At 44.6% G+C, this 26,705-nt stretch overlaps 1 protein-coding gene across 2 annotated transcripts in view; it reads left to right on the top strand.

Annotated features, from left to right (window-relative positions):
* POLR3B (RNA polymerase III subunit B) overlaps positions 1-26,705 on the top strand; it is a 147,763-nt gene that overhangs the window by 40,762 nt on the left and 80,296 nt on the right. For both annotated transcript variants that reach the window (XM_083181668.1, XM_083181667.1), the window contains exons 10-12: positions 19,613-19,735; positions 21,625-21,744; positions 23,052-23,186. In XM_083181668.1, the coding sequence (XP_083037794.1) occupies positions 19,613-19,735; positions 21,625-21,744; positions 23,052-23,186 (378 nt within the window). The remainder of the gene's footprint in view (positions 1-19,612; positions 19,736-21,624; positions 21,745-23,051; positions 23,187-26,705) is intronic.

The following is a 26,705-nucleotide window of genomic DNA, read 5'->3' as shown; positions in this document are numbered from 1 at the left end:
AAAGAAGCTCTCTAACCAGACGGAAGATAAAGGAGTTTGTCCTTTTTCGAAAAAAATCTTCTAATTCTCGCATGGCTGTCGCAATAAAATTGGATCCATTGCCCTACAGCACTATTGTATTACCATAACATTAAAGGTCACCTGTGGAAAATAGCATAAAAATATCCATTTTCAATTTAGCAGTCCACATGAACAGTGCTTTACAATAATAAAATCCAGCTGCACAGTAGCATAATCCTCATACAGATGTGTCCTCATACATCTTTGCTACAATCTCGTCAAACATCTCCACGTCATGTATTTGAGAATCTTCTAGTATTGGATGTCTTTTTTTTTTTTTTCTGCATCACAATGCGGCTAGGATGTATGAGGAGACAGCTGATTAATGTGATCTATTGTGTATCAGGGTGCGACTGAGTCTCTGTAACTGTATAGAACAGTGGTGTCAAGCTCATGGCCCTCCAGCTGTTGTGGAACTACACACCTCAGCATGCCCTGTCACAGTTTTAGCAATACATTATATAAAATCTGTGGCAGGGCATGCTGGGATGTGAAGTTCCACAACAGCTGGAGGGCCTTGAGTTTGACACCACTGATATAGATTATAGCAGTCGCAAGTTTCTCCAATACAAGTTCTGTTCTGCTCTGTATACAGACTCAGTCACGCAAAATGGCCCTTATTCTGGTTCACTCGCAAAGGCAAATTCCTTCTCAAATGGACAAAACCATGTGCACTGCAGGTGGGGCAAATGTTACTCGTGCAGAGAGAATTAGATTTGGGTGTTTTTTTTTTTCAAAGTGAGATCTATATTGCAGTGTAGAAATAAAGCAGTCAGTATTTTTCCTGCACAGAAACAAAATAACTCACCCAAATCGAACTCTCTCTGCACAAGTTACATCTGCCCCACCTGCAGTGCATATGGTTTTGTCCTTTTTGAGAAGGAATTTGCCTTTGCGTGTGAACCAGAATAACCCCCAATATTCAAGAGCCATATTCAATAAATTCGCACACTCTCCTAGTGCACTTTTGGAAAGAAAGAAGCCCGACGTGAGCTTGTCAGCTGCACAAGACCTGGCTGGCTACTTGTGCCAGGCATCTCACTCTACAGTATATGGCATATTGAGGCTGGATGTATGAGGACTTTGCACATAGACTTTGTGGACTCGTGTCAAACTGACATATTTTGTGTCCTAATTGCAAAAGGGACACATTTCGCCTAGCAGTGCACTCAGAGCTGGCTGAACCAGTACATGCCCCCAGCACAGCAGTGCATTCACCTCCCTTACTCTAAGAGAGCACAGTAGAATGTGATCCAGGAGTTCTGCTTCATACTGGTAGTTGTACTTACTAAAGTTACTGAACAGCTCTGGACAGTATTGCTGATAAATGAATAATCCGACATCTTCCCCTTGCACTGATCAAATGCAATTCTGCTGTATTACTATTGGCGACAACATTAAAATAGTAGTAGAAATGGGAAAGATTCAGGGTCACATTCAGGCTCATTCAACCAATCAAAACCGACCACCAATCATCCTCATCAGCTGATCACGTTTTCCTCATTACTTGGAAGCCTTTGATGAGCCTGCTCACTCTTGAGGTTGGAGGATAATTTCCTTTATGCCAATGTATTAAAGACCAGTCATATTAAGACAACATGTTTAGGTAACCCATACAGATGGAGCAGATCTTGTCTAGCCTGCCTATGGCGAATGTCCCCCCAATCCGCCACAGCAGGCCTAGTCGCAAGGCAGCGCAAGAAGTATCACAGTTTGACGTATGGCGTTACCGGATGAGTGCAATACCAGTGATCATCCACTAGATGTCGCTTTTTAACCCCTTCCTGACAGAGCCGGTTTTTGCGTTCCTGACAGAGCCCTTTTTTTCAAATCTGACATGTCTCACTTAAGTGGGGATAACTTTTTTTTGCTTTTACTTATCCCAGTGATTTTGAGATTGTTTTTTCGTGACACATTGTACTTCAAATTAGTGGTAAATTTGGGTCAATACAGTCTGTGTTTTTTTGTGAAAAATACCAAAATGTCGTAAAAAAATGGAAAATTTAGCAATTTGCAAAATGTTAAATTTTCTGCTTGTGAGACAAATAATCATACCACTCAAAATAGTTAATAACTAACATAGACCATATGTCTACTTTATGTTGACATCATTATTTCAACTTCCTTTTAATTTTTTTGGACACTAGGAGGCTTACAATATGAATAGCAAATTCTCAAATTTTCAAGAAAATTTCAAACACTGATTTTTTTAGGGACCAGTTCAGTTCTGATGTGACTTTGAGGGACTTGTATGTGAGACACCCCCATAAATGATACCATTTCAAAAACTGCACCCCTCACAGTATTCAAAACAGCATTTTGGAAGTTTGTTAACCCTTTAGGTGTTTCACAGGAATTAAAACAAAGTGTAGGTGAAATTTCAAAATTTCATTTTTTTTGCAGATTTGCAATTTGAATACAATTTTCTAAGGAACACAGTACATTTTACTAGAGAAATGTGACTAAAAATTGATTCCCCCAATTCTTTTGTTTTCATAAATATCCTATATGTGGCCCTAGTGTGACCAAACCACAGGCTTCATAATAGAAGGAGCACCTACTTGATTTTGGAGCCTCCTTTTTATGAGATTATTTTTTAGGCACCATGTAGGTTTCTAGGCACCATAAGATGCTAAAAGTTAGGAACCCCCCCACAAGTGACCCCATTTTGCAAACTACACCCCTCAGGGAATTCATCTAGGGGTATAGTGTAGTGCCCCAATTTCTCCCGAGTACGGCAATGCCTCACATGTGACCAAAAAATACCAGTTGGGTGCATGGCAGGACTCAGAAGGGAAGGAGTGATTTTTGGATTTTGCAGCTCAGATTCTGGTGGAATTTTGGTGGGTGCTATGTCGCATTAGCAAGACCCCCCAAGCACCAATACAGTGGAACCCCCCCACAAGTGACCCCATTTTGCAAACTACACCCCTCAGGGAATTCATCTAGGGGTATAGTGTACATTTCAAACCCCCAGGGGTTTCACCAATTTTTATACAACTGGGCAGTAAAAATGAAACATTACATTTTTTTACACAAAAATGCAGTTCTGGCTCAAAATTTTTCATTTTCAGAAGGTATGAAGGAGAAAAAGCACCCCAAAATCTGTGCCCCAATTTCTCCCGAGTACGGCAATGCCTCACATGTGACCAAAAAATACCAGTTGGGTGCATGGCAGGACTCAGAAGGGAAGGAGTGATTTTTGGATTTTGCAGCACAGATTTTGGTGGAATGAATGGTGGGTGCTATGTTGCACCAATACAGTGGAACCCCCCCACAAGTCACCCCATTTTGCAAAGTACACCCCTCAGGGAATTCATCTAGGGGTATAGTGTACATTTCAAACCCCCAGGGGTTTCACCAATTTTGATACAAGTGGGCAGTGAAAATGAAAAATTACATTTTTTTACACAAAAATGCAGTTCTGGCTCAAAATTTTTCATTTTCAGAAGGTATGAAGGAGAAAAAGCACCCCAAAATATGTGCCCCAATTTCTCCCGAGTACGGCAATGCCTCACATGTGACCAAAAAATACCAGTTGGGTGCATGGCAGGACTCAGAAGGGAAGGAGTGATTTTTGGATTTTGCAGCTCAGATTCTGGTGGAATTTTGGTGGGTGCTATGTCGCATTAGCAAGACCCCCCAAGCACCAATACAGTGGAACCCCCCCACAAGTCACCCCATTTTGCAAAGTACACCCCTCAGGGAATTCATCTAGGGGTATAGTGTACATTTCAAACCCCCAGGGGTTTCACCAATTTTGATACAAGTGGGCAGTGAAAATGAAAAATTACATTTTTTTACACAAAAATGCAGTTCTGGCTCAAAATTTTTCATTTTCAGAAGGTATGAAGGAGAAAAAGCACCCCAAAATATGTGCCCCAATTTCTCCCGAGTACGGCAATGCCTCACATGTGACCAAAAAATACCAGTTGGGTGCATGGCAGGACTCAGAAGGGAAGGAGTGATTTTTGGATTTTGCAGCTCAGATTCTGGTGGAATTTTGGTGGGTGCTATGTCGCATTAGCAAGACCCCCCCAAGCACCAATACAGTGGAACCCCCCCACAAGTGACCCCATTTTGCAAACTACACCCCTCAGGGAATTCATCTAGGGGTATAGTGTACATTTCAAACCCCCAGGGGTTTCACCAATTTTGATACAACTGGGCAGTGAAAATGAAAAATTACATTTTTTTACACAAAAATGCAGTTCTGGCTCAAAATTTTTCATTTTCAGAAGGTATGAAGGAGAAAAAGCACCCCAAAATCTGTGCCCCAATTTCTCCCGAGTACGGCAATGCCTCACATGTGACCAAAAAATACCAGTTGGGTGCATGGCAGGACTCAGAAGGGAAGGAGTGATTTTTGGATTTTGCAGCACAGATTTTGGTGGAATGAATGGTGGGTGCTATGTTGCACCAATACAGTAGAACCCCCCCACAAGTCACCCCATTTTGCAAACTACACCCCTCAGGGAATTGATCTAGGGGTATAGTGTACATTTCAAACCCCCAGGGGTTTCACCAATTTTGATACAAGTGGGCAGTGAAAATGAAAAATTACATTTTTTTACACAAAAATGCAGTTCTGGCTCAAAATTTTTCATTTTCAGAAGGAATGAAGGAGACAAAGCACCCCAAAATGTGCCCCAATTTCTCCCGAGTACGGCAATGCCTCATGTGTGACCAAAAAGTGGCAGGACTCAGAAGGGAAGGAGTGATATTTGGATTTTGCAGCACAAATTCTGGTGGAATGATGGTGGGTGCTATGTCGCATTAGCAAGACCCCCAAAGCACCAATACAGTGGAACCCCCCCACAAGTGACCCCATTTTGCAAACTACACCCCTCAGGGAATTCATCTAGGGGTATAGTGTACATTTCAAACCCCCAGGGGTTTCACCAATTTTGATACAACTGGGCAGTGAAAATGAAAAATTACATTTTTTTACACAAAAATGCAGTTCTGGCTCAAAATTTTTCATTTTCAGAAGGTATGAAGGAGAAAAAGCACCCCAAAATCTGTGCCCCAATTTCTCCCGAGTATGGCAATGCCTCATATGTGACCAAAAAATACCAGTTGGGTGCATGGCAGGACTCAGAAGGGAAGGAGTGATTTTTGGATTTTGCAGCTCAGATTCTGGTGGAATGTTGGTGGGTGCTATGTGGCATTAGCAAGACCCCCGAAGCACGGTGAAATGATGAACCTAATAATCCATAGATGTGTGGTATATTTTAAAACACTCCTTTATACATAGGCCGGGTTTGTCGGGGCAAGTTTCACAGTGGAAAATAGTTTCCTTTCTTATTCCCTTTTTATAGCAAACTTTGCACCTTTTTTGTGTCCTGCCCTTTCTTGCAGTGGAGGGGATTTCGTTCGGAAAATGCTGCCCTGGTACAATACGGGGGCCAGTACTAGAAGTACTGGGGCCCTCTGCCTGCTGGTTCCCAAATACTAGGCCCTTTATGACTTCCTCTTGAAAGTGCATAAATGTCCCCCTCTGGCCGGTAGAACGGAATAGCACGTAAGCGTTATACAGTGCCATCTGGATGATATACACGGCCAGCTTCTTGTACCAGATTTTTGTTTTCCGCAGGGCACTGTACGGCTTCAGTACCTGATCTGAAAGATCCACTCCGCCCATGTACCTATTGTAATCCAGGATACAATTAGGTTTTGAGGTGTGGGTACTGGTACCTCGTACAGGGACGGAGGTGGTACTGTCTCCGTGAATTGTTGTCAGTATAAGGACATCCCTCTTGTCCTTATATTTGACCAACAACATATTTTCGTTGCATATTCCCCTGCTTTCACCCCTTCTCATTACTTGGGCAATGTGCGTTTTTGGGAGGCCTCTTTGGTTCTTGCGCACAGTACAACAAGCTGCTGTACCTCTTGAACCAAGGGCCTTAAACAGGGGGATGCTAGTGTAAAAGTTATCCACATAGAGGTGATAACCTTTATCCAGGAAGGGGTGCACTAAATCCCAGACAATTTTTCCACTAACACATACGAGGGAGGGGGGGCATTCTGGCGGTTCAATTCTTGAATCCTTCCCTTCATATACCCTAAACCTGTGAGTGTACCCTGAGGTGCTTTCACACAGCTTATACATTTTTATGCCATACCTTGCCCTCTTACTGGGAAGGTACTGGCGGAATTTAACCCTTCCTTTAAAATGTATAAGGGACTCGTCTATGCAAATGAATTTATCTGGGATGTACATGTCTTCAAATTTGGCACTGAAATGATCAATGACCGGCCTGACTTTGAATAGCCGGTCAAAGGTGGGATCATCTCTGGGTGGGCACTGTGCATTATCGTTGTAATGCAAAAATTTAAGGATCGTCTCAAATCGAGCCCGGGGCATGGCCATACGGTAAAATGGGGTGCTGTACAGAACATCTGTACTCCAATATTGCCTAATTTCTGGCTTTTTTACTATGCCCATATGAAACACCAGACCCCAAAACGTCATCATCTCTACTGCATCTACAGGGGTCCACCTAGCAAATGATGACGTGGGGTTTTGAGCAATAAACTGCTGGGCATATAAATTAGTTTGGTCCACCATTAAATTTATAAAATCATCAGAGAAAAATAATTTGAAAAAGTCAATTTCTCTGAGACCTGTGGAATCAAATTGGATTCCTGGCATGGCCAAAAACTCAGGAACCTGGGGCTCAAAATTGTCTGGTGGTGGGGTCCATACGAGATCAATTATTGGGGGGGGGGTCTCAGCTGCTCTACGGGGGCGTCTTTGAGGGGGTCCCTCATCACCAGAGGAGGAAGAGGAGCTTAAGGCGAATCCTTCAAATTCCCCTCTTGCATCACTGGCTGTGTCAGAGTCAGAAGCAAGCATGGCATATGCCTCCTCCACTGAATACATTCTTCTGGATGACATTTGGGATGACATTTGGGATGCCATTTTTATTTTTGTGTTACTGGTAGTGAAATGTTTCAACACGTGTATAGTGTAGGGGGGGGGTACAAACTTTATTTCAACCAGGGGGGTATGTAGTGTGTATGTAGTGCAGAAAAAATAGTGCAAAAAAAATACTTTATACAAAAAAAAAAAAAATGAAGGGGTTTAAAAAAAAAAAAAAAATTGAAGGGGTTAAAAAAAAAAAAAAAAAAGGTCCTGCGCCAAAAATTGAGCACAGATGTTGGTCAGTAACGTCCGTCACTGAACAGCGCTCAAAGGCAACAGGAATTTGATCAAAAAAAAAAAAAAAATAGATCAACCCTGTGCCGAAAAAGATGATCAGTGATGTACGTCACTGATCAGCGCACAGCGGCCACAGGACACCCCCAAAATCACAGTGTGTGTAAAAAAAAAATTTAAAAAAGACCCCACAGCACACACAAAAAAAAAAAAAGGTGATCAGTGATGCGACACTGATTACCAGTGAGGGGCAGCAGATGCACAACCTTTGGTGCAACTGACAGTGCAACTGGCAGGTATATATATAAAAAAAAAAACCTCTGCACCCCTAAAAAGTTGCTGATCACCTCAGATATAGTGATCAGCACAAAAGGTGGGGGCAGCAGACACAAAATTTAGCACTCTCTATCACTCTCTGTCACTCTCTGTCACTATCTCTCTCTATCTCTCTCTATCTCTCTCTATCTCTCTCTATCTCTCTCTATCTCTCTCTATCTCACTATCTATCACTCTATGACACTGCAGCAGCAGCACTGACAGTTATATATATGAAAAATAACCCCTGCACCCCCAAAAAGTTGCTGGGGGTGCACAAAAGGGGGGCAGAAGACAAAATATAGCAGTCTCTATCACTCTCTGTCACTATCTCTCTCTATCTCTCTATCTCTCACTATCTATCACTCTATGACACTGCAGCAGGTATATATATATATATAAAAAATACCCTGCGCCCCCAAAAAGTTGCTGATCAGTTAATTTATACTGATCAGCACAAAAGGGGGGGCAGCAGTCAGTTATATAAAAAAATATATAGCACGATCTGTCACTATCTCTCTATCTCTCTCTATCTCTCTCTCTCTCCATCTCTCTCTATCTCTCTATCTATAACTCTATTACACTGCAGCAGCACAAAATATAGCACTCTCTGTCACTAGGCCTCTCTATCTCTCTCTCTCTATCTCTCTCTCTCTCTAACTCGATGACACTGGTATTGAGCAAGGTTCTGGTCAGTAAATGGCGACAGCTGGGCACGGTGACCGCACTGCACGCTATTCCAGACCGGAATGGCGTCTGCAGTGTAGTCCCCGTTAGTTTAAACCCCCCTCCATGGCTGTGATTGGTCCGTCGGTCCGACGGACCAATCACGGCCTTTGGGGGCGGGCGGGGTGAGGTGGGGTGACACCAGTGTCACCCTTACACCCCGCGGTGATTGGTGCTGTACTTTACAGCACCAATCACCTCCGATCCCGTGTCACCGGCGAACGTTATTCGCCGGTGACACAGAAAACGCTGTAATTGGCTGTTCACACTGAACAGCCAATCACAGCGATCGCCGACGGGGGGGCGGCATCGCAGCCCCCCCTGGGCATGCAGGGACATGTCTGCTGTCAGGGACAGCAGACATCGTCCCTCTGTCACTGCGTCTCTAGACGCAGTGACAGTTAGAAGCCATGACGTATATATACGTCATGTGTCGGGAAGTACTTCCCGGCCATGACGTATATATACGTCAAATGTCGGGAAGGGGTTAAAATGACCACAGTGCATGTGTAAGATGTCTAATAGCAAAAGGATCTGGATTGCGTGTGCATGAAGTGTCCATTGAAATACACCATAGCGCAAGAACCACTTTACTGTACCTTACTGTACTGTTCAGTATGTTAGATACTTTTTTCTGAAAATACTGTTGCGTAGATGTACGGCTCATTATGCTATTTATAGAAGGCTATGGGGATAAGCGACTGAGTATACAGAACTTTCACTGAGAAACAACAAACAGCGTGCCAAGATGGGTCGCTGTGGTGGGAAAGCAGCAAAGACAACCTCAGATCCATACCACTTGTGTAAGGGCACTTTTGTCTGTGCATCTCAGTTAGCTACACTGGTTAAATACAGATATACAGTAGGAATGTCATACAGTACGAGCAGACCAGACTCAAACGCTGAGGGGGTTAACAAAATGGCTACCTGGTGTGAGACAGGGCTTCATGGGAGCCCACAACTGTGGAGCTATTGATGGCATAGGTAACACTTGTGTACAGTAAACACAGAATTGCGCTACAGTATGAATGACATACAGTTCAGGGGAATGAGGCAAACGAGTTCCTAATACTTACAGTAAAGGCCCCGGTGTATGCCCCGGCGATGAGCGCTGCTGTGCGCTCCCGCATCATCGCTGGGAAAGCCGGTCATCTGCTGGGTAATACCAGATGATCGGCTTTGCATAGCGCTGCGCTAAGCAAAACCTTCCTCTCCCCGCTAACAGCGCCGGGCAGGGGGAAAGCCGCTCAGTGTGTATGCACTGAGTGGCTTTCCCCCCATCGATGAACGCGATCATCGCTGTCCATACACCCTGGGCATAGTCGCCCAGTGTGTATGGACCTTTAGCGTGCCTCATGCATAAGAGCATCCCTTTATTGGCGAATGGCGCGGTTCCATCTGTATATCAATCCGCTGCTTGATTGGTGGAGCATTAGCCATCCAGCAGTAATATGCATTGCATGTATATTGTATGGCGTGCATCCACGCACCTGAGCGCACAACGCCAAGGCGCGCTGGTGAAAACGCTGAGAGCGGCTCCATCTGTAGCTCTTGGTAACCTAAACATGTTCCCAGAAAGCCGGATATACACTGTGTGCTTATACTACTATAGTGGGGATACAGTCACTAGGTCGACATGCATTGGGTTGACCACTGAAGGTCAATAGGCCTTAGATAAGGCATGTCCAAACTGTGGCCCTCCAGCTGTTGTGAAACTACACATCCCAGCATGCCTTGCCATAGTTTTAGCATTACCTAATAGTTTCACAACAGCTGTAAAGCCATAGTTTGGACATGCCTGGCTTAGGTCGACACTTGAAATAGGTTGACATGACTAGGGTCGGAAGGTCGACATGAGCTTTTCACGGTTTTTGGACCTGAAATGTGCCGACAGGTGGTATGTCATGCCCTACCATCCACTACAACATGGTGGGAGAATAAAATAGTGTGCCGAGTGCAGGGGTACACTTAGACGGTGTCCATGTCGACGTTTGGGACAAAAAACTCATGTCTACCTTGCCATTATCGACCTAATGCTTGTGTCAACCTTAGTCATGTCGACCTTCAGTGGTCAACCCAATGTATGTCGACCCAATGACCCATACCCCTATAGAGTGTTGAGAGAGAGAGAGGGGTTTTAAATTGGCTTGGAGTTTAACTTTGTTAGCCACTAGAGGGCAGCATTAACTGTGTTTCCTATTATAATGGTTTTTGTTTTTACAATTGAAAATAGAACAAAAAAAATATATTCACTCTTTTTTTTTTTTTTTTTTGCCCAAAAAACCCAGGTTGGCGTTCTGCATCTTGTATGCACAGTAGCATAGTTCTGAAAGGTGCAGGAAGGAAATGTGACTGCAGTATGTCTAGGAATAGAGCTGCAGGTATTGTAAGGCGACGTTTGATGCTCTAGCACTGCGTTTCCCAACCTCCGCTCTCAAGGCACACTAACTGTCCAGGCTTCAGTGATATACAAGGGTGGATCAATAAGCTTGTGTTAAGAAGGAAGACGAAAATTTTTCACAAAAATGTTTAATTCTTTTTCAACATAATCTCCTTTCACTGCAATACACTTTTCCCAACGTCCCTACCATTTCGTAAAACCCTCTAAAAAAATGTGATTTGTCAAACGTAGGCTTCTGTCTCGACGAGGACCTCCTCGTTTGAGCTTATTTTTTTCTCCGCCAGTCACATTTTTGAACAGAAAGAAGTTGCAGGGAGCCACGTCAGGTGAGTACGATGGATGCGGCAACAATTCACAGCGCAATGCATGCAATTTGGTCGCAACAATTCCGAACGAGGGAGCTGGTGCATATTGATCCACCCTCGTACATGCTTAAGTTTGCTTATCCTTAAAGCATGGACTGTCAGTGTGCCTTGGGGGCAGGGGTTCAGAAACCCTGCTATGAAGTCTAATGCCCAGTACACGCTAAACTGCTAAGGGCACCACCGATATTGTTAACTATATCAGAAGTGTCGCTGGTCAAACCATATTGAGTGTACACACTGACCAATAGAATTACATTATATTGTTCAGTTACGTCACCGGGATCCAGGATGTTGGCTACATAGCCAAAATTAACCTGCATATTCACCCGATGTGGGGAGTTGTTAACAATATTGAGTGTACACACTAGACCAGGGGTGTCCAAACTTTTTGCAACGAGGGCCAGATTTGGTGAGGTGAAAATGTGTGGGGGCCGACCATTCAGCATGACATTCTTTGAATCATTAATCACATCAGAATGGTCCCCCACTCTGCCCCCATTCACTCTATGTCCCCCAGTCTGCCCCTTCACTGTATTTCCCCCATTCACTGTATGTCCCCCAGCCTGCCCCTCCTTCACTGTATGTTCCCCACTCTGCACCGATTCACTCTTTCCCACAGTCTGCCCCCCTTCTCTTAATGTCCATCAGTGCCTCCATTCATTGTATGTCCCCAAGCCTGACCCTCCTTCACTGTATGACTCCCAATCACTATGTACCTCACTTTGCCTCCATTCACTGTATGTCCCCCACTCTGCCCCCTCCCTTCTCTGTATGTTTTCCAGCCTTTGTGTGAGCCAGAGGAAGGAGAGGCAAAGCAGGAACTGCAAGGACAGGAGATGCTTGGGCTCCCGCTGCTGCCCTCCTCCGCTCTGCATGTTACGGGAGCAAGCTTCCCCCTTGCTGCCCCCCTCCCCAAACACTGCTGTCACTGTGATTTTGGAGTAGGGTGATATACGATTGCAGCAGCAGGGGAAGGACACCAAACACATCTGACTGGCGGCCGGCACCTCCTCACTGCAGCAGACAGCAAGGTAAAGGCGCGCTCGCCGGTGCCCCTCCTTTAGTGTCCTGTGCTGTGCTTCCCACATCTGATGCTCTGCTCGCTTCTAGCTGGATGCTACGGGCCATTTGAAATGACAGCACGAGCCGCAATTGGCCCCCAGGCCTGACTATGGGCATGCCTGCACTAGTCATCTAGTGTGTATGGGGCTTTAAAAGAACATTGATGAATTCAGGGGTTTAGGGTTACAGGATTAGTGTAGGAGGGGAGTGCAGTTTGCTAGTGACAGCTATCACCAGCCAGTGCCTATGCCAATACACCTGTTGTGCCCAGAGCGCTAGTGATGATGAAGTGTAATTGCTGCCTGGATATGGTGTAATCAGCTGGGCTGCTATCAGTCTGTGGGGTTACGCAATAAGCTTTTTTTCTTTGCATTATTCTATACATTGCACTTGCTGAACAGGGATCGAGGAAGAAGGCTGTCATGGTCCTGGGGTTCCAAACATAGCACTATTGGTATGCAAGCGGTAAAGGCCCCATACACTAGGCCGATGTATCGCATGCTTGTATCCCATGTGACACCCTCTGTCAAGTGACCTGGTAGCTGGATCACATGCGATATATTATATGCGGCCCTTTTGCTTACTGGCCCTATATTCTGGTTCACTCGCAAAGGCAAATTCCTTCTCAAATGGACAAAACCATGTGCACTGCAGGTTGGGCAGATGTAACATGTGCCGAGAGAATTAGATTTGGGTGAGTTATTTTGTTTCTGTGCAGGGAAAATACTGACAGCTTTATTTTTACGCTGTAATATAGATCTCACTTTGAAGTAAAATCCCACCAAAATCTAACTCTCTCTGCACAAGTAACTTCTGCCCCACCTGCAGTGCACATGGTTTTGTCCATCTTAGAAGGAATTTGCATTTGCGAGTGCACCAGAATAAAGGCCACTATATATTGTAGCAATTCTGGCAATGGCTGCGGGATCTGATAAATCTATAGTACATGCCATACAATCTCCGGCTCTGATCCGAAGCAAAGTCCCATGCTTAAACATGTGATTTTGACACACTTCATTCAATTTCTCCTACCGATCCAAGCAAGGGAAAGATTTATAAATTTCCTAAATGCGCCACCTAGTGGGGTACAGCTCTAATGACACCAAGAGAAACTTTCACCAAAGTTTGGGATACAGGAAAAAACAATAAAGGTGTCACCCTGAGCCACATTGTGTATGTGGGATCACTCAGGGTGACACCTTTATTGTTTTCTCCTATCGATCCGTCAGAAGATAATGAGAAGGGCCCAAATTGCACTAGTGCAGAGGTTCTCAAACTCGGTCCTCAGGACTCCACACTGTTCACGTTTTCCAGGTCACCCGGCAGGTGCTATTTCTTACTGACACATTTTAAAAGATCTACAGGTGGAACTTATTACTTCACTTGTGATTCTTTGAGGAGACCTGCAAAACATGCACTGTGTGGGGTCCTGGAGACCGAGTTTGAGTGTAAGGGCACCTCAACCTAGCACAGGGTGCTATTGCATGTTTGGCACATAGAAATAACCCACTATTAACTTTAGATCTAAGCTAGCCCCTATACTACTCAGGGTGGCCCTCTGATTGGCTGAGAGAGCTCTTTCGGCCAATCGGCATCCTCACATTCAGGCGGCCGCTGATTGGCTGAGAGCTCTCTATCAGAGAGCCGCCCAACGAGTTGACTTTTTTTTTTTTGCCACAAAATGTGCTTACAGTCATTGGATTTATCGGAGTCAAATTATTGTATGCAATATCTCATAAGTGTATGGGCTACATAAGTTATATGTACTATAGTACTGATTAAATATAGTTACTGTTTTTCTCCCTCTGGTTTATAATGCCAGTATACTGTAGCACTTATATTTATTTATAATCTGTTTTTTTTTAGTTATGCAGATATTGGGCTTTGGTCTGACTTCTGCAATCCTAATCAGTCTTTAAGCCCTATTGTATAGCTGTTTTTCATGGAGAGAGTTGTCCTGGTGTGTAACAGATATGTGAATGGTAAAAGGCAGAGCTATAATGAGTATGTTAAACCAGGTGTTCTGGCCTTCATTCTATAGGACTAGGATGAACGTTCCCACCCCTCTAAATAAGAGTTTGGAAGATTACAGCAGCATTCCAAGATTTGGCTCAATAGGGCCACCATGTGGCCAGTTGCTGATGCTGCAGTACTGAAGAGTAATTTATTTATTTATTTATTTATTTGCAGTTTCTTATATAGCGCAGCAGATTCCGTTGCGCTTTACAATAGTAGACAAATGTTATTTATGACGTTTCTTATTTCTTATATAGCGCATATATGTTCCACAGCACTTTACAGAGTATAGTTGAACAGTCACATCAGTCCCTGCCCCAGTGGAGCTTACAATCTATATTCCCTACCACATGGACACGCACACACAGACATTCTAGGGTTAACTTTGTTGGAAGCTAATTGACCTACCAGTATATTTTTTGGATTGTGGGAGGAAACCGGAGCGCCCGGAGTAAACCCAAGCAATTACGCAGAGAATTTACAAAAGCGCAATGGAATCTGCTGCGCTATATAAGAAATCTCTTATATATTTGGCTACATCTGTCACTCAAAGTGTGTGAGTGTGTCTCTAACGCTGGGTGGAGCCTCTGACTCACATGACTGACTCACATGACAGAGAACCAGCCCAGTGAGCCCACAGTGCCAGACACCCTCTGGCTCCCCATGCTGCCCAGGAACCTACTCCACAGCCACCAGGTGAGCGCCCCCCTTCGCCCCCCATCCCGCGATTCGCAGGATAACACCTGTGACCCCCCCTCCCGCGATTCACGCCACCCCCTGCGACCCCCCCCCCCTTCGCGGCACCCTCCCGCGATCACCTCCCTCCCGCGATTCGCGGCAAAGCACCCCCCCGTCCCCCCCATTCCGTGATTCGCGGCACCCCCACTCCCCCCCCACACACACACGACCTCCCGCGATTCGCGGCAAAACACTTCCCCCCGCCCCCCCTCCCGCGATTCGCGGCACCCCCCCCAGCAACTCCGGCAATTCCCCCCCCCCCCCCCCCCCCCCCCCCCCCGCGAACACCCACCTCCCGCAGTTCGCAGCAACCCCGCCCCCTCCCGCCATTCGCGCCAACCCACCGTGACCCCCCTCCCGCGAGATTCCCGCGCCCCCCCCCCCCCCCCGTATGCCCACACACCCCTATCACTACCCAGCTTCCTGCTCTCCTGAACCGTAACCTCCACCACTGGGGAGTCGCTGATGCTGTGTTGCCCACATCCCCCTATCATGCCTCATAGCCCAGCTTCCTGCTCTCATGCACCCTAACTCCCACCCAGTAGGAGACACTGACTCAGGGCCACCGTCCTGTACTCCTGTACTGCCACGCTGGAACCCCACCCACTGGCAGAAGCTGCACAGAGTCTCCCACCCTCCTCTTTAGTCCCCCTTGTGCCCACACACCCCTATCACTACCCAGCCTCCTGTTTTCCTGTGTCGTGACCTCCGCCAGTGGGGAGCCGCTGACTCAAAAACACCCTACTATACTATTGCACACACACACACCTAAACAACACGCACACACAGCCCCCCCACACCCACAAATGTCACTGTACAATCCACACTATCAATGTACATCTTACTCTGTAACCGCTTTTTAATTAAACAAAACAATACACACCCCTTCCAAATCATATGCTCTCTATTTAACACATTTCACCTATAACTCAATTTGCAATACAGGCCATCTTTCATACAATTCTAACCATATTTCTCATATACAAATGTTCACAAATTAAGGGGGCGCAGCCCCTTACAATGGTGTGAAGAGCGCCCGTAGGGCGCGATGAATCACCTATTTGTAAATAAATAAACTCTGCACAGGGCCATGGTGGAAATCGAACCCATGACCTCAGCGCTGTTAGGCAGTAATGCTAACCATTACACCATCCGTACTGCCCCAATATATTTTAACCTTTTTTTTTTTTTTTTCATGAATCACATTTATGGTAAAATTTTACATTTTTCAAAATGATGCATATACAGTAGTAATGGTTTAAAGTACTGGGTTTAAAAAAAAACATAAAACAAATTTAAATTCTTAACATTTTATTAGTTAATGTGCTTTGGTCAATATTTTTAACACATCTCTGGCAACCTTTACCTCTAATACTGTATGTTAACACTTTGAGTGCCAAGTGAATTTGTCAAAATAAGTGTAAAATAACAGATGTCATTGTCTCGCCAAGAATGGCAAATCCGCGTAATACACAGATGGTAAAGTCTGCATACATTTGAACAAGAAGACAGTGCTAGACAAAATAGCAAGGATCTACTAACAGTTTAGAATAGATAAATCTAGAGTGCTGCTGTGTGTGACCGGATGGTCTGGAAAAAAAAAAAAAATGTAAAAATTGCAAAGCATAGTGACCTGTAATTTTACCTTCTACCTTTACCTTTTTATTTTTGTACACAACATTTTTTATTTGAATTTCTATAACAAATGTTAGCAACGCTGGCATTTTTAGCCGGGATTTTGAACATCTCTGAGATGTTGGCACTCAAAGGGTTAAGGCAAAAGAGGTGCAAAATTCTGTTCCGAACACTGGTAACAATGTTGATGATATATTGAGAGTCCAAGGGCGAAATGTAATAGGGTGTGATTTTTGGACGAGTTCCAAACTCGCCAGAAATCGCACCTTTAAAAATCGCGTTTTTTGCTGCGAATTCGCATATGTAATGAGATGCGAATTAGCGGCAAAAAATGCGATTTGCCGCGATTTCGGGCGATTTTTAGTCATGAAAATGTGCGCATTTTCAGTCATGAAAATGTGCGCATTTTCATAAATGCGATTTTGTGCAAAAAAAAAAAAGTTTAAAAAAAAACGGCGTGGGGTCCCCCCTCCTAAGCATAACCAGCCCCGGGCTCATTGAGCCGGACCTGGTTCCAAAAATACGGGGGGACAAAAAGCATAGGGGTCCCCCGTATTTCTGAAACCAGCCCCGGACTCTTGGACCGGTCCTGGTTCCAAAAATACGGGGGACAAAAAATCTGGGGGTCCCCCGTATTTTGAAACCAGCACCGGGCTCCAACAGCCCACGGTGTCATGCCACAGCCGGGGGACACTTTTTATACAAGGTCCCCCGGCCAAAACATGAGCACCGTGGCTGGTCAGCCTTGGACTGTAAATAAATACAATAAAGATATTGTTTAAAAAAAAGTTTCTGAATAGTCAGACTAAAGTTACGTTTTATACCGTTTATCAGCAAAATATGAAATTGGGGCCACAAGTCCACTTTAATGTTGACTTTTATTATATTTTATCAATTGAATGCACCTCACTGGCAGACGCTAAGCCCCCTGCTGAAATGCAATGTATTGTAAGACTAGGTATTAGGCCACTCCGGGATTGGCCTGGGTGTAAGATGATTGACAGGCAGAGTCCTGCTGGTGCTGTACGTGCTCCTATCACTTCATGACAACTGCTTTCAGTACTACAATGATAGAATGTAATAGTGCCCTCCAGTGAGCGCTCCGTACGTGTGCTACGGAGAGTGTAGGCAGCGTTTCTCACCTTCCATAAATGTATTGGATTACAGATGTTCTCTTTCTACATTTATAGAGAATGCAGCTGGTCCAATCTTCATCACTTTGTTTCTTTAGCTTGCACTGCTTTATGCAATCATTCCGTTCAGTTTTTTTTTAGGTCTTTTTTTGATCATTTATTGTTGTAACTCCTTTTCCTTTGTTGTTCACATACACGATGGCTTCGGAGTTCACAGCAGTGCCATGTAAAATGTTTAGACTTGGACTTATGCTTTGAAATACCTGTTGCTGGGGAAATAACTCAGTATTGTTGTATGAAGGCAGGTAAACCTTGCATAATGCGTTTTCCCATTGCCAACTAGAGGTGATTGGTAAAATAGTGAAATGGGGTAATAAAGTGGTGATGCAGTTGCTTACGGCTTGCAGCACCGTGACCTGCGGCAAGTCCTCCAGCCAGAGTTGGGCGTACAGTAATAACTCCAGCTTCCAGCACTATACAGTAATAGCATGGATTGCGAGTCTTGCGTAAAATGTATTTTCGAATGATAGTGTGATTCGGAGTCACACTCAGTGTGGCCTCAGTAATGGACACTTACTATGGTCAAATGTCCCATGCAACTTTCCACACGCATTCTGAGTCTTGCACATATGTGTTTGCACAGCACCCAGTTTTCCAGATATGATAGCGGCCACACTTACCTCTACCCCATACTTTGTACAGAAGATGCTCCTACAAATGGCTTGCACAAGCCGTACACTCTACTTGGAGTAGGTCGCAGCTGTGACTACACGTCTATTGATTGCTTCTCTTAAATGCTATTCCCAGTTATTACTTATCCGGGGAGTACTGCAAAATACTTAGTATTGGGTTTTTACCAACCATATAACAGGCCTAAATACACATTGGGCCAAATGTAATAGGCCATGATATTGCAGGAGTGGGCGCCAATCCAGCCACTAGATTTAAAATGGTTAGATATCCATACCAGTGGTCGACCGCATCTAGTTAGACATCTAAACTTGGTGGAACGCTAGATCCACGCAATCACAAGTACAAGAGGAGAATGGGACTCGGCCAACTGAGAATTGTTCATGATAGTCTGGTATGTGGGAAATACATGGTGGTGCTGTAATTAGTGTAAGTGCCCGCACATTCCCTCCCTGCCAGCCGATGCATGCATGCTGCCAATCGGGCAGTGTGTGCACCATAAGTGAAAAGTATGGGCTACCCAAGTTACACTTCAATAAGCATAAGAGAAGTGAAAAGGTATAATCCGGATATAAGATTCATGTTTTTTTTGTTTTTTTTTGCTCAATTGTTATATATTTATTTGTTTTGCTGTTTGACTTTTTTGTGCACCTTGCAGTTATACTAAGCATGCGTAAATGCTTTTTATTCATACTGCCAGTCATGGAAAGGTTGTATGCTTTACGTTTTGTACTCCTTACATTGTCTACATGGTTAATTTAGAACACTTACCGTTTTTCAGGGTGGGAGGTTGCAGGGGGTTCCACATAAAACCTGACCCCTCACTTTGTAACACGTGTTGGAATCAGCCAAGAAGGTTGGCCACTTGCTGTGTTTTATGCCTACATCCCACCACGTAAAATAACCTAATATGTATAAAATAAGGTGTCTCTAGACATCTGTCGAATAACCTAGTCCACTTGAAACGATCTTTACAGCAAAGAAATTCCCGTACAAATTGAGTAAAGATGTCCTCCAGATTCCTGCCAGTCACAGAAAGTCATTACCGTTCTCTTTATTTTTCTGTTTTACTACCAAACTTTTGTTCCTGCCTGCCATTGTATTTAACCTTTTACTAAAATTCATATCAAATCTCTTATTTAATGACTCGTTCAGGTTGGCTTATTGTACGCCGCACGTTGCCAGATGGCTCCGGCATTACCCATGCATCAAGTCGCTGCCTGAAAGCAATTCTGCAAACAATGGCAAATTAGCATAGGCAAATGCCAACACTGAGCTCACCGTAGGTCTCCTTTTACTTCTGCAGGCGATGGGCGTGGAAAGTGACCAAGAAATCGTACAAATGATCGGAACAGAGGAGCACGTGATGGCGGCTTTTGGTCCCAGTTTGGAAGAGTGTCAAAAGGCGCAGATTTTCACCCAGATGCAGGTGTGGAGTGTTTAGTTGTGTGTGTGTGCGCGCTCATTATAAGGACCAGAACCTAGTACGGCCGCTTTCTTTAGTCTTTTAGAAAACCCCCTCAAACCAGTAAATACATACATATTTTTTCAGAAATCTATAATGGAGGTACGCTGCCCGCAACACAATGCATAGCTGTAGACAGAGAGAACCTCAATTACAATGTTTTTATGCCGTGCTTAGCACAAGATAAACTTTTTACTGTTCAGATTTCTATTCCCTTTTGAAGTGACCTGGTTAACGGACTAGATTCAGAATGGTACAGGTGGTTTCATTTAGTTCTCCTCCGATGCCGCTGCATTGTGCATTAGTACAGCACAGGAACCGGGCAACAGCAGTTCGATAAGGAAAAAAGTAACTTGATGCGATATTTGACGTATCCACTGGTACCTTGCCCGGTGGTTCCTCTATGGAGGTAGATATCAAGGTGAAGGTGGCTATATACTAGAACCATCTCAGGCCTGAACGCACAATTTCAACAGGTCCTGCTATCGATTGTTTGCACATCGTGAGGTATATCATTACCATGCCCGGTCCTGCGGGTTGAGAGGTCGATCCCCAGACGTACGTTCTGCACATATGATCCATCGGCTTTGCTTGCCGTCATAAGAAGATTTTAAAACTTTTAAAACACATACGATTGCTTGTTCGACCGGTCTTACGACCTGCATACAATCGGGTCATATGCAGGTCGTTCCGACATTTATCCAGCTTGAGTTTACAGACCAGGCCACCCCCCTATCGTGTTGCTGCCCACTTCATGCTAAGGCTGGTCATGTGATGCCCTCAGACTGACGACGCATCCACAACCTCATCGTCCGCTGCTTCACATACCACAATTTACTGCCCATAAAGAATAAAAATTAAAAGTTGTACTGCAAAACAACTTAACTGGGAGATGTAGCAAACCTTCTAAAGAGTTGTTAGAGGAAATGGTTCCCATAGCAACTAATCGGCTTTCAGCCAGCATTATATAAATTGTACTTAATCTGCGCTCGCTCGAAGTTTATTGGTTACCACGGGCAATTCCTTCTCTTTACTTCTCAACTCTTTTTTAAGGTTTAATACTGCACTTTAACCCCAGTGGGCTCATTTTGGTAGCATCCTAGTTGGATACATGGCGCCCACTGCTGCCCTCTACTGGCATAAATAGCACCAAATAACTAACTCACCTGGCTTAGGAGATTCACAGAGGAATTAGTTTTGTTTGGTCTCCTAATTACTTAGGCAATTCATAGGAAGTAAATATAAAGCCAGTGTATCTGTTTAATTATTTCTATTTAATTGATACCATTAATACACAGTAACATGAGCACCCCCCCAAGCAGCAGGTGCCTCTGACAAGGTTAGTGGGCGAAAAGATTTGCCAATCAATATTATTTATCTTGTATATTTAAAACCAGAGAAAAACAAATGCAGTGATGTCAGAGAGGGGGGGTTAGGGGGTGGTTTGTTTGCAAGGTTGGCTGGGGTCACGGCCTCTATTGTTGCCATTCTAGAAAACTGCTAGGAGAGATGGGGAAGTGCGTTGGCTGATCTGCGATGCATCCACCTCCTGTGTGTGGACAAGTGTACAGGAAGCGTCGGCAGATGATGAAGAATGTCAGACTTCTGCCGTCTCTGTGTGCTTAGTGGCGCTGACAGGTCACTGTGAAAGCTGCCCGACCAGATGTCCATGACATGTTTGCTTTAGCTGCGACTGTCTAGTGTTTATTATTGCGGTAGGCAAGGAAATCAATGTGAAAAAAACTTCTTTAAGACTCCTCTTTCTGTGGGCAGCAGGTGACAGCAAGTTAGATACGCAAACTGATTAATTTTTCACAATTTTTTTTATTTTTTATGATCTTTTTTTGTTTCAGGCTTTAAAGTATATTGGTAATAAAGTGAGGAGACAGAGGATGTGGGGAGGTGGTCCTAAAAAGTCCCGAGTGGATGAGGCCCGTGAGCTGCTTGCTTCAACCATCCTTACTCATGTACCCGTAAGTAGCTTCCTTTAGAGGTTTAGGCAGGGGACTCGTTGGTTTGTAAAGCTACAGTGTAGGGGTTTGTATCGGACATATTGTTTTATGTTTCTGCTGGTGTTTGTGCAGGCTGTGATCTTCATTTCCATAGCCTGCCCTGGATGTAGTTTGGTATACGGTCAGTATAGGTAGACATGCATTGACCACTAAAGGTCAACAAGTCGGCAACTGAAATAGGTTGACATGGCTAAGGTTGACAGGGTTAGAAGGTCAACAATGGCACGGTCGACAGTCAAATGGTCGAGATGAGTTTTTCGACGTGCCGACAGGCGGTATTTCATGGCCTACAATCCACTATGGTGTGGTGGGAGAATAAAATAGCTTGCCCAAAGCATGCGAGGGGACTTGGTACACCTGGACGGTGTCCATATCGACTATGTCGACATTCCGGACAAAAAAAGGGAAAAACTCATGAGGACCTAGCCATTGTCGACCTAATGCTTGAGTCGACATTCCAACACTGTTGACCTTTGCCATGTCAACCTACTGCAGGTGTTGACCTGCAGATAGAGCCATCCTCACCTAGCCCTTTAATAGGATTAAATGAGCCAGAGCTGTCGGCCTTAATCCTATTCTAATCCCCTACTGTATTGTTCTATGTATTGTGCTGCAGCTGAGAACAATAGGCATTGGTGAGCCATGGCTATCCAGAGAAGGCTAGCTGAAGGCCGCTTCATCTGTAAGCCCTGTCGACATTCAGTGGTCGACGCAGTGACCCATACATATGTCATTTTATCCAGAGTAGTTATGTCACCTCCATGGGCATCAAAGTAAACCACTTGGCCTGAATGATAGAAATGCTTTGGTTAAACAGAGATGCACGAAAATGTAAAAAACAAAAAACAATGTAGAACATTGCAGGAGATTGTGTATGAACCTTTGACGTTCTCTGAAGTGGAAAACGGCTTTAATTTTTTTAATGTAAAATTATATCTATTGCACCCAACAGAGAGCGAGCCGCCGGAACATTCCCGGCGGCAGAGACACATGCGATCCGTTGTGATGGATCGCATGCGTCCCTGCTTCCCGCCCGTCTCGCCGCCTGGAGGAACGGGTGGTCGGGTCCGATGCGCACGGGACCGCGCATCGGACCCGACGGCATGTCAGGAAGAGGCGATTTGGTCCGATTTAATGGGCCGATTGGTCGCAATCATCCGAAATCAGACCAATCGCCTCGATGTATGGGGGTCTTTAGAGTATACACATTAGGTCAATTCTGGAAATAAAGTAAACTGTTTTTTTTTACCTTCTTGTCGTTTTAATAGGTTAAAGAGTTTCATTTCAGAGCAAAATGTATCTACACTGCTGTGATGGTCCGGAGGGTGATCCTGGCTCAAGGAGAAAATAAAGTGGATGATCGAGATTACTATGGAAACAAGAGATTGGAACTGGCAGGACAGGTCAGCTATAATTTACTAGTTCATGTTACCTTATCAAACCTGATAAAAGACATTCACCGCGTCACAGGGATATAAGACCAGGGCTGTCCCACTACATCCGGGACAGTAGACAATACATACATTAATAGGAAACCTTTTATTTTGCAGAACGTAAAAACTGCCCACGGTCACATATGTAACAGACGGCAGGATTCTGGCAGGATCGTCACTAGACGTAAAACAGCAGATGGTTAAAAGGCAAAACCAATCTGGTATTGACTTTGAACCACTTTAAGCCCAGTGGCTGGAATTGCCCCTTCTCCAGCAAAATAATGGGCTTACATTTAGGATCTGATTCTGGTTGACTCAGTAAGCAGCAAGGATCGAAATTTACTGAGTCCCAGAGAGCCCGCTCTATGAAAATCTGCACCACCGTCGCCGTTTCCATGTGAGGGGATGTGTACCGAAGACACATCACCTTGCATGTGTTCGCTGCTGGAAACTGACCACCGAATGATTTCTCCTGGGCTCCCAAATAAAAGCCAGTGGGAACTGATTTTTATTTGCATGTGCTGTGACGAAGACAGGGCGCCCGCCCCCTTGTCCCGCCCGCTATCCCATAGAAGCAGAGATGGGCAGGGAAGCCGCTTCCCGCTCAGGACATTTGGTGATTCTGCAGACTGGCTGACAGGCGCTCCATCTGTAGATCAGTGGTTACCAACCCTGGTCCTCCAGTACTCCCAACCCGACAGGTGCACTCATTATTCAAACACATTTTAAAAGATCCACAGGTAAAGCTTATTATTTCACTTGTGATCCTGTGTGGAGATCTGGAAAACATGCACTGTTGGGGGTACTTGAGGACCAGGGTTGGGAACCACTGGTCTAGATCACTATTCTTCTCTAGGCCATAACGCCAGAATTGTGCAAAGATGGCCAACTACAATGGTGCATGACCTACAGCACAAAACTTACCTGGAAGGACTTAAAAGATCTTAATATGTCCAGTTTGGAGCAGAGAAGGCAAAGGCGGGGGGGGGGCATGATAGAAACTGGCCAATATTTCACGATACAGAAGGAGAAGAAATATTAAAACACTGGGACATGCACTAAAGCTGGACGTCGGGAGTTTCAGGGGAAATTAGCAGTAAGGGGTAGTGGATCAGTGAAATGGTCTCCCATCAGAGGTGGTAGAGGCTAATACGGTAGAGTCATTTAAATATGTTTAGGATAGACCTAAGGATTTCTATCCAAAGAACTAAGGATTAATGAAGGGGCTGAGTAGCAGGACCAAAAGGCTCGTATCTGCCGTTGAGTGATGAGTCATTGTTCTGTTTTTAGCCACTTAAGGTTCTTAAACACTTATGGTGGTTTCTTATTGCACACCCTAATTTTTGCCATGGAAAAAGGGCTTTTACCGCAATAAAATCCTGATGGTCATTATTCCCATGCAGTATATTACGCTATACTGCAGGGAAACACGTTGTCCAGATTAGCTTAGAACTCTGGAGTTTTCGAAGTAGGGATACTCTTTTTCACTGGCCTGTATTTCTCTTGCAGCAAGGCTAGTGGGTTACTGGACCATAGGAGTGCAGGCTGAGGCTGGAGCTGGCCCTTAAACTAAATTGTAGCTTTAAAAAGAAAGCTCCACTCCAATTCCAGTGTTCATTAGGTGCTTACAGAGTAGGACCCGTTTCACTGTAGTATTTTTTTTTTATGTCTGTTCATCCTTCTCTCTTCCGTTCGCATGCCCTACCATTTGGTATTGCCACGGCTTCACTCATTTTCACTGAATCAGGTCAGAGGAAATTTTGTTACCTTCTTTTGACGTTTTCCGACACCCCATCTTCAATGATGGAGTGCCGGTAACTTACATTTTCAGCTTCAGGACATGGGGGTCACCATCTGAATCGGTCCTGCCCATCAATGCATTCAGGAGTCCTCTTTCTGGTTCTCTTGGGAGCCACTCCTCCTTGACTGGTGGCATATGTAAGTCATCAGGAAGCCACAAGAGCACCGCTTTGATGGAGACCGCCCTAATCCTTTATCTGAGGAGAGTACTTTGTGCCAACATTCTCAGCAGTATTTATACAGGATGCAGTCAATTTACTGACGGACATTTTACCTCACGGATGTTTAAACGACGGTCTTTTATACCGACATGTTTAATTGACCGACATAGTCAAAATACCAACATTTAAAATTAATGGCGGTATATTGACCATGACAGTTCTTCGACTGTCAATGAGTGTCTGTATAATGACCGTCAGTCAAACGTCCGTCTGTAAATCATACTGAACCCATATATACATTGAGTGGGCAACTGGGCAGCAAAAATCCTTGGCAAACCCACGTTTCTCTCAGGAGGGTGGTCTACATCCAGTGGTTTTCCAGCATTTAGTTTGGAAGTTGGTGCAAACTGCAGGTGTATCCTAGGGCCTCTTAGCGCAACTTCAAAGTTCAACCATTTTGCAAGAGATCCATGCATCCGCTGGTGTATACAGTGCGCACCAGTTCTGTGGAGCTATCATCTAGTTTAGTGGTTCCCAACCTTTTTTCTCTCCTGTTCCCCTTGATTAGGCTTTTCATTTATGAGTACCTGCTCCTCTCAATTTAAAATATCCACAGTGCTTACGAGTGGAGTGGAAGTGAGTGGTACGTGTATCCTACAAAAGACAAGAGAAGTCTCACGTGCGCTAAAAAGTCCATATATATGTAGGTGATCCTTGAAAGGATTAAATCTCTTTTTCTTCTTTCCCGTTTCACACAGTTCCGAATATATGGGGAAACAGAAAAAGAATATACCAATTAATGATATATAGACACTGGTTTATTTCTTTCCTTTCCCAGTGGGATCTGGAAGAACAGAGAGCGTGTTCCCAAGATTTCCAAAGTGATCAAAAGCGGTTTATAGGGTCACCCCACTCGTGTGTATGGGGACTGTGCTCACATGTATGCTTACACAAGACAGGGTGTGTGAACTCATATAAAGGTATCTTTTTCCAGATATGACTCCAAAAGTCACGACGAAAGCAAATTTCTTTTATTCTTTTAAAAAAAATCACAGCAGGGCAGGGATAATATAACAGCCTTTCTACCATATAAGATGTAACCCGGGTGTAGAATATGGTACCAGATACTGCCAAATACTGCTCCACAAACTCTGCTGCTCACATGAATTTGACCAGACACTGAGTTTCTACGCGTTTCGGCACACTGCGGTGCCTTTTTCAAGATAAAGTGTCGGAGGAGCTCTGTGATTGGCTGGTACGTGTATCCTGATGGAGGAATAGTGTGTGTTCAGGTATCTGGTCCTTCTGCGTCTGACTGCCGGCTGTATACTGTCTCCGGAGTTTTCGCTAACACCTGTAGGATTATTGCCGCTCCTTCCCCCACCTGTGTCAGCGCTGGGCAGATGAACACTGATACCTGAGTGCAGCGTGGATAGCTCCAATAAGATTGCTGGTATGAGGAGGCGCTGATGATGCTGCAGACGGAACAGGAAATGATGCAACGTTGAATAATCTCCACGACCATGGG

The sequence above is a fragment of the Crinia signifera genome, chromosome 4 (genome assembly GCF_055691185.1).
Source record: "Crinia signifera chromosome 4, ASM5569118v1, whole genome shotgun sequence".
NCBI lineage: Eukaryota > Metazoa > Chordata > Amphibia > Anura > Myobatrachidae > Crinia > Crinia signifera.
Note: the sequence above shows the minus strand (reverse complement) of the source record. Positions and strands in the feature narration are given on the sequence as shown.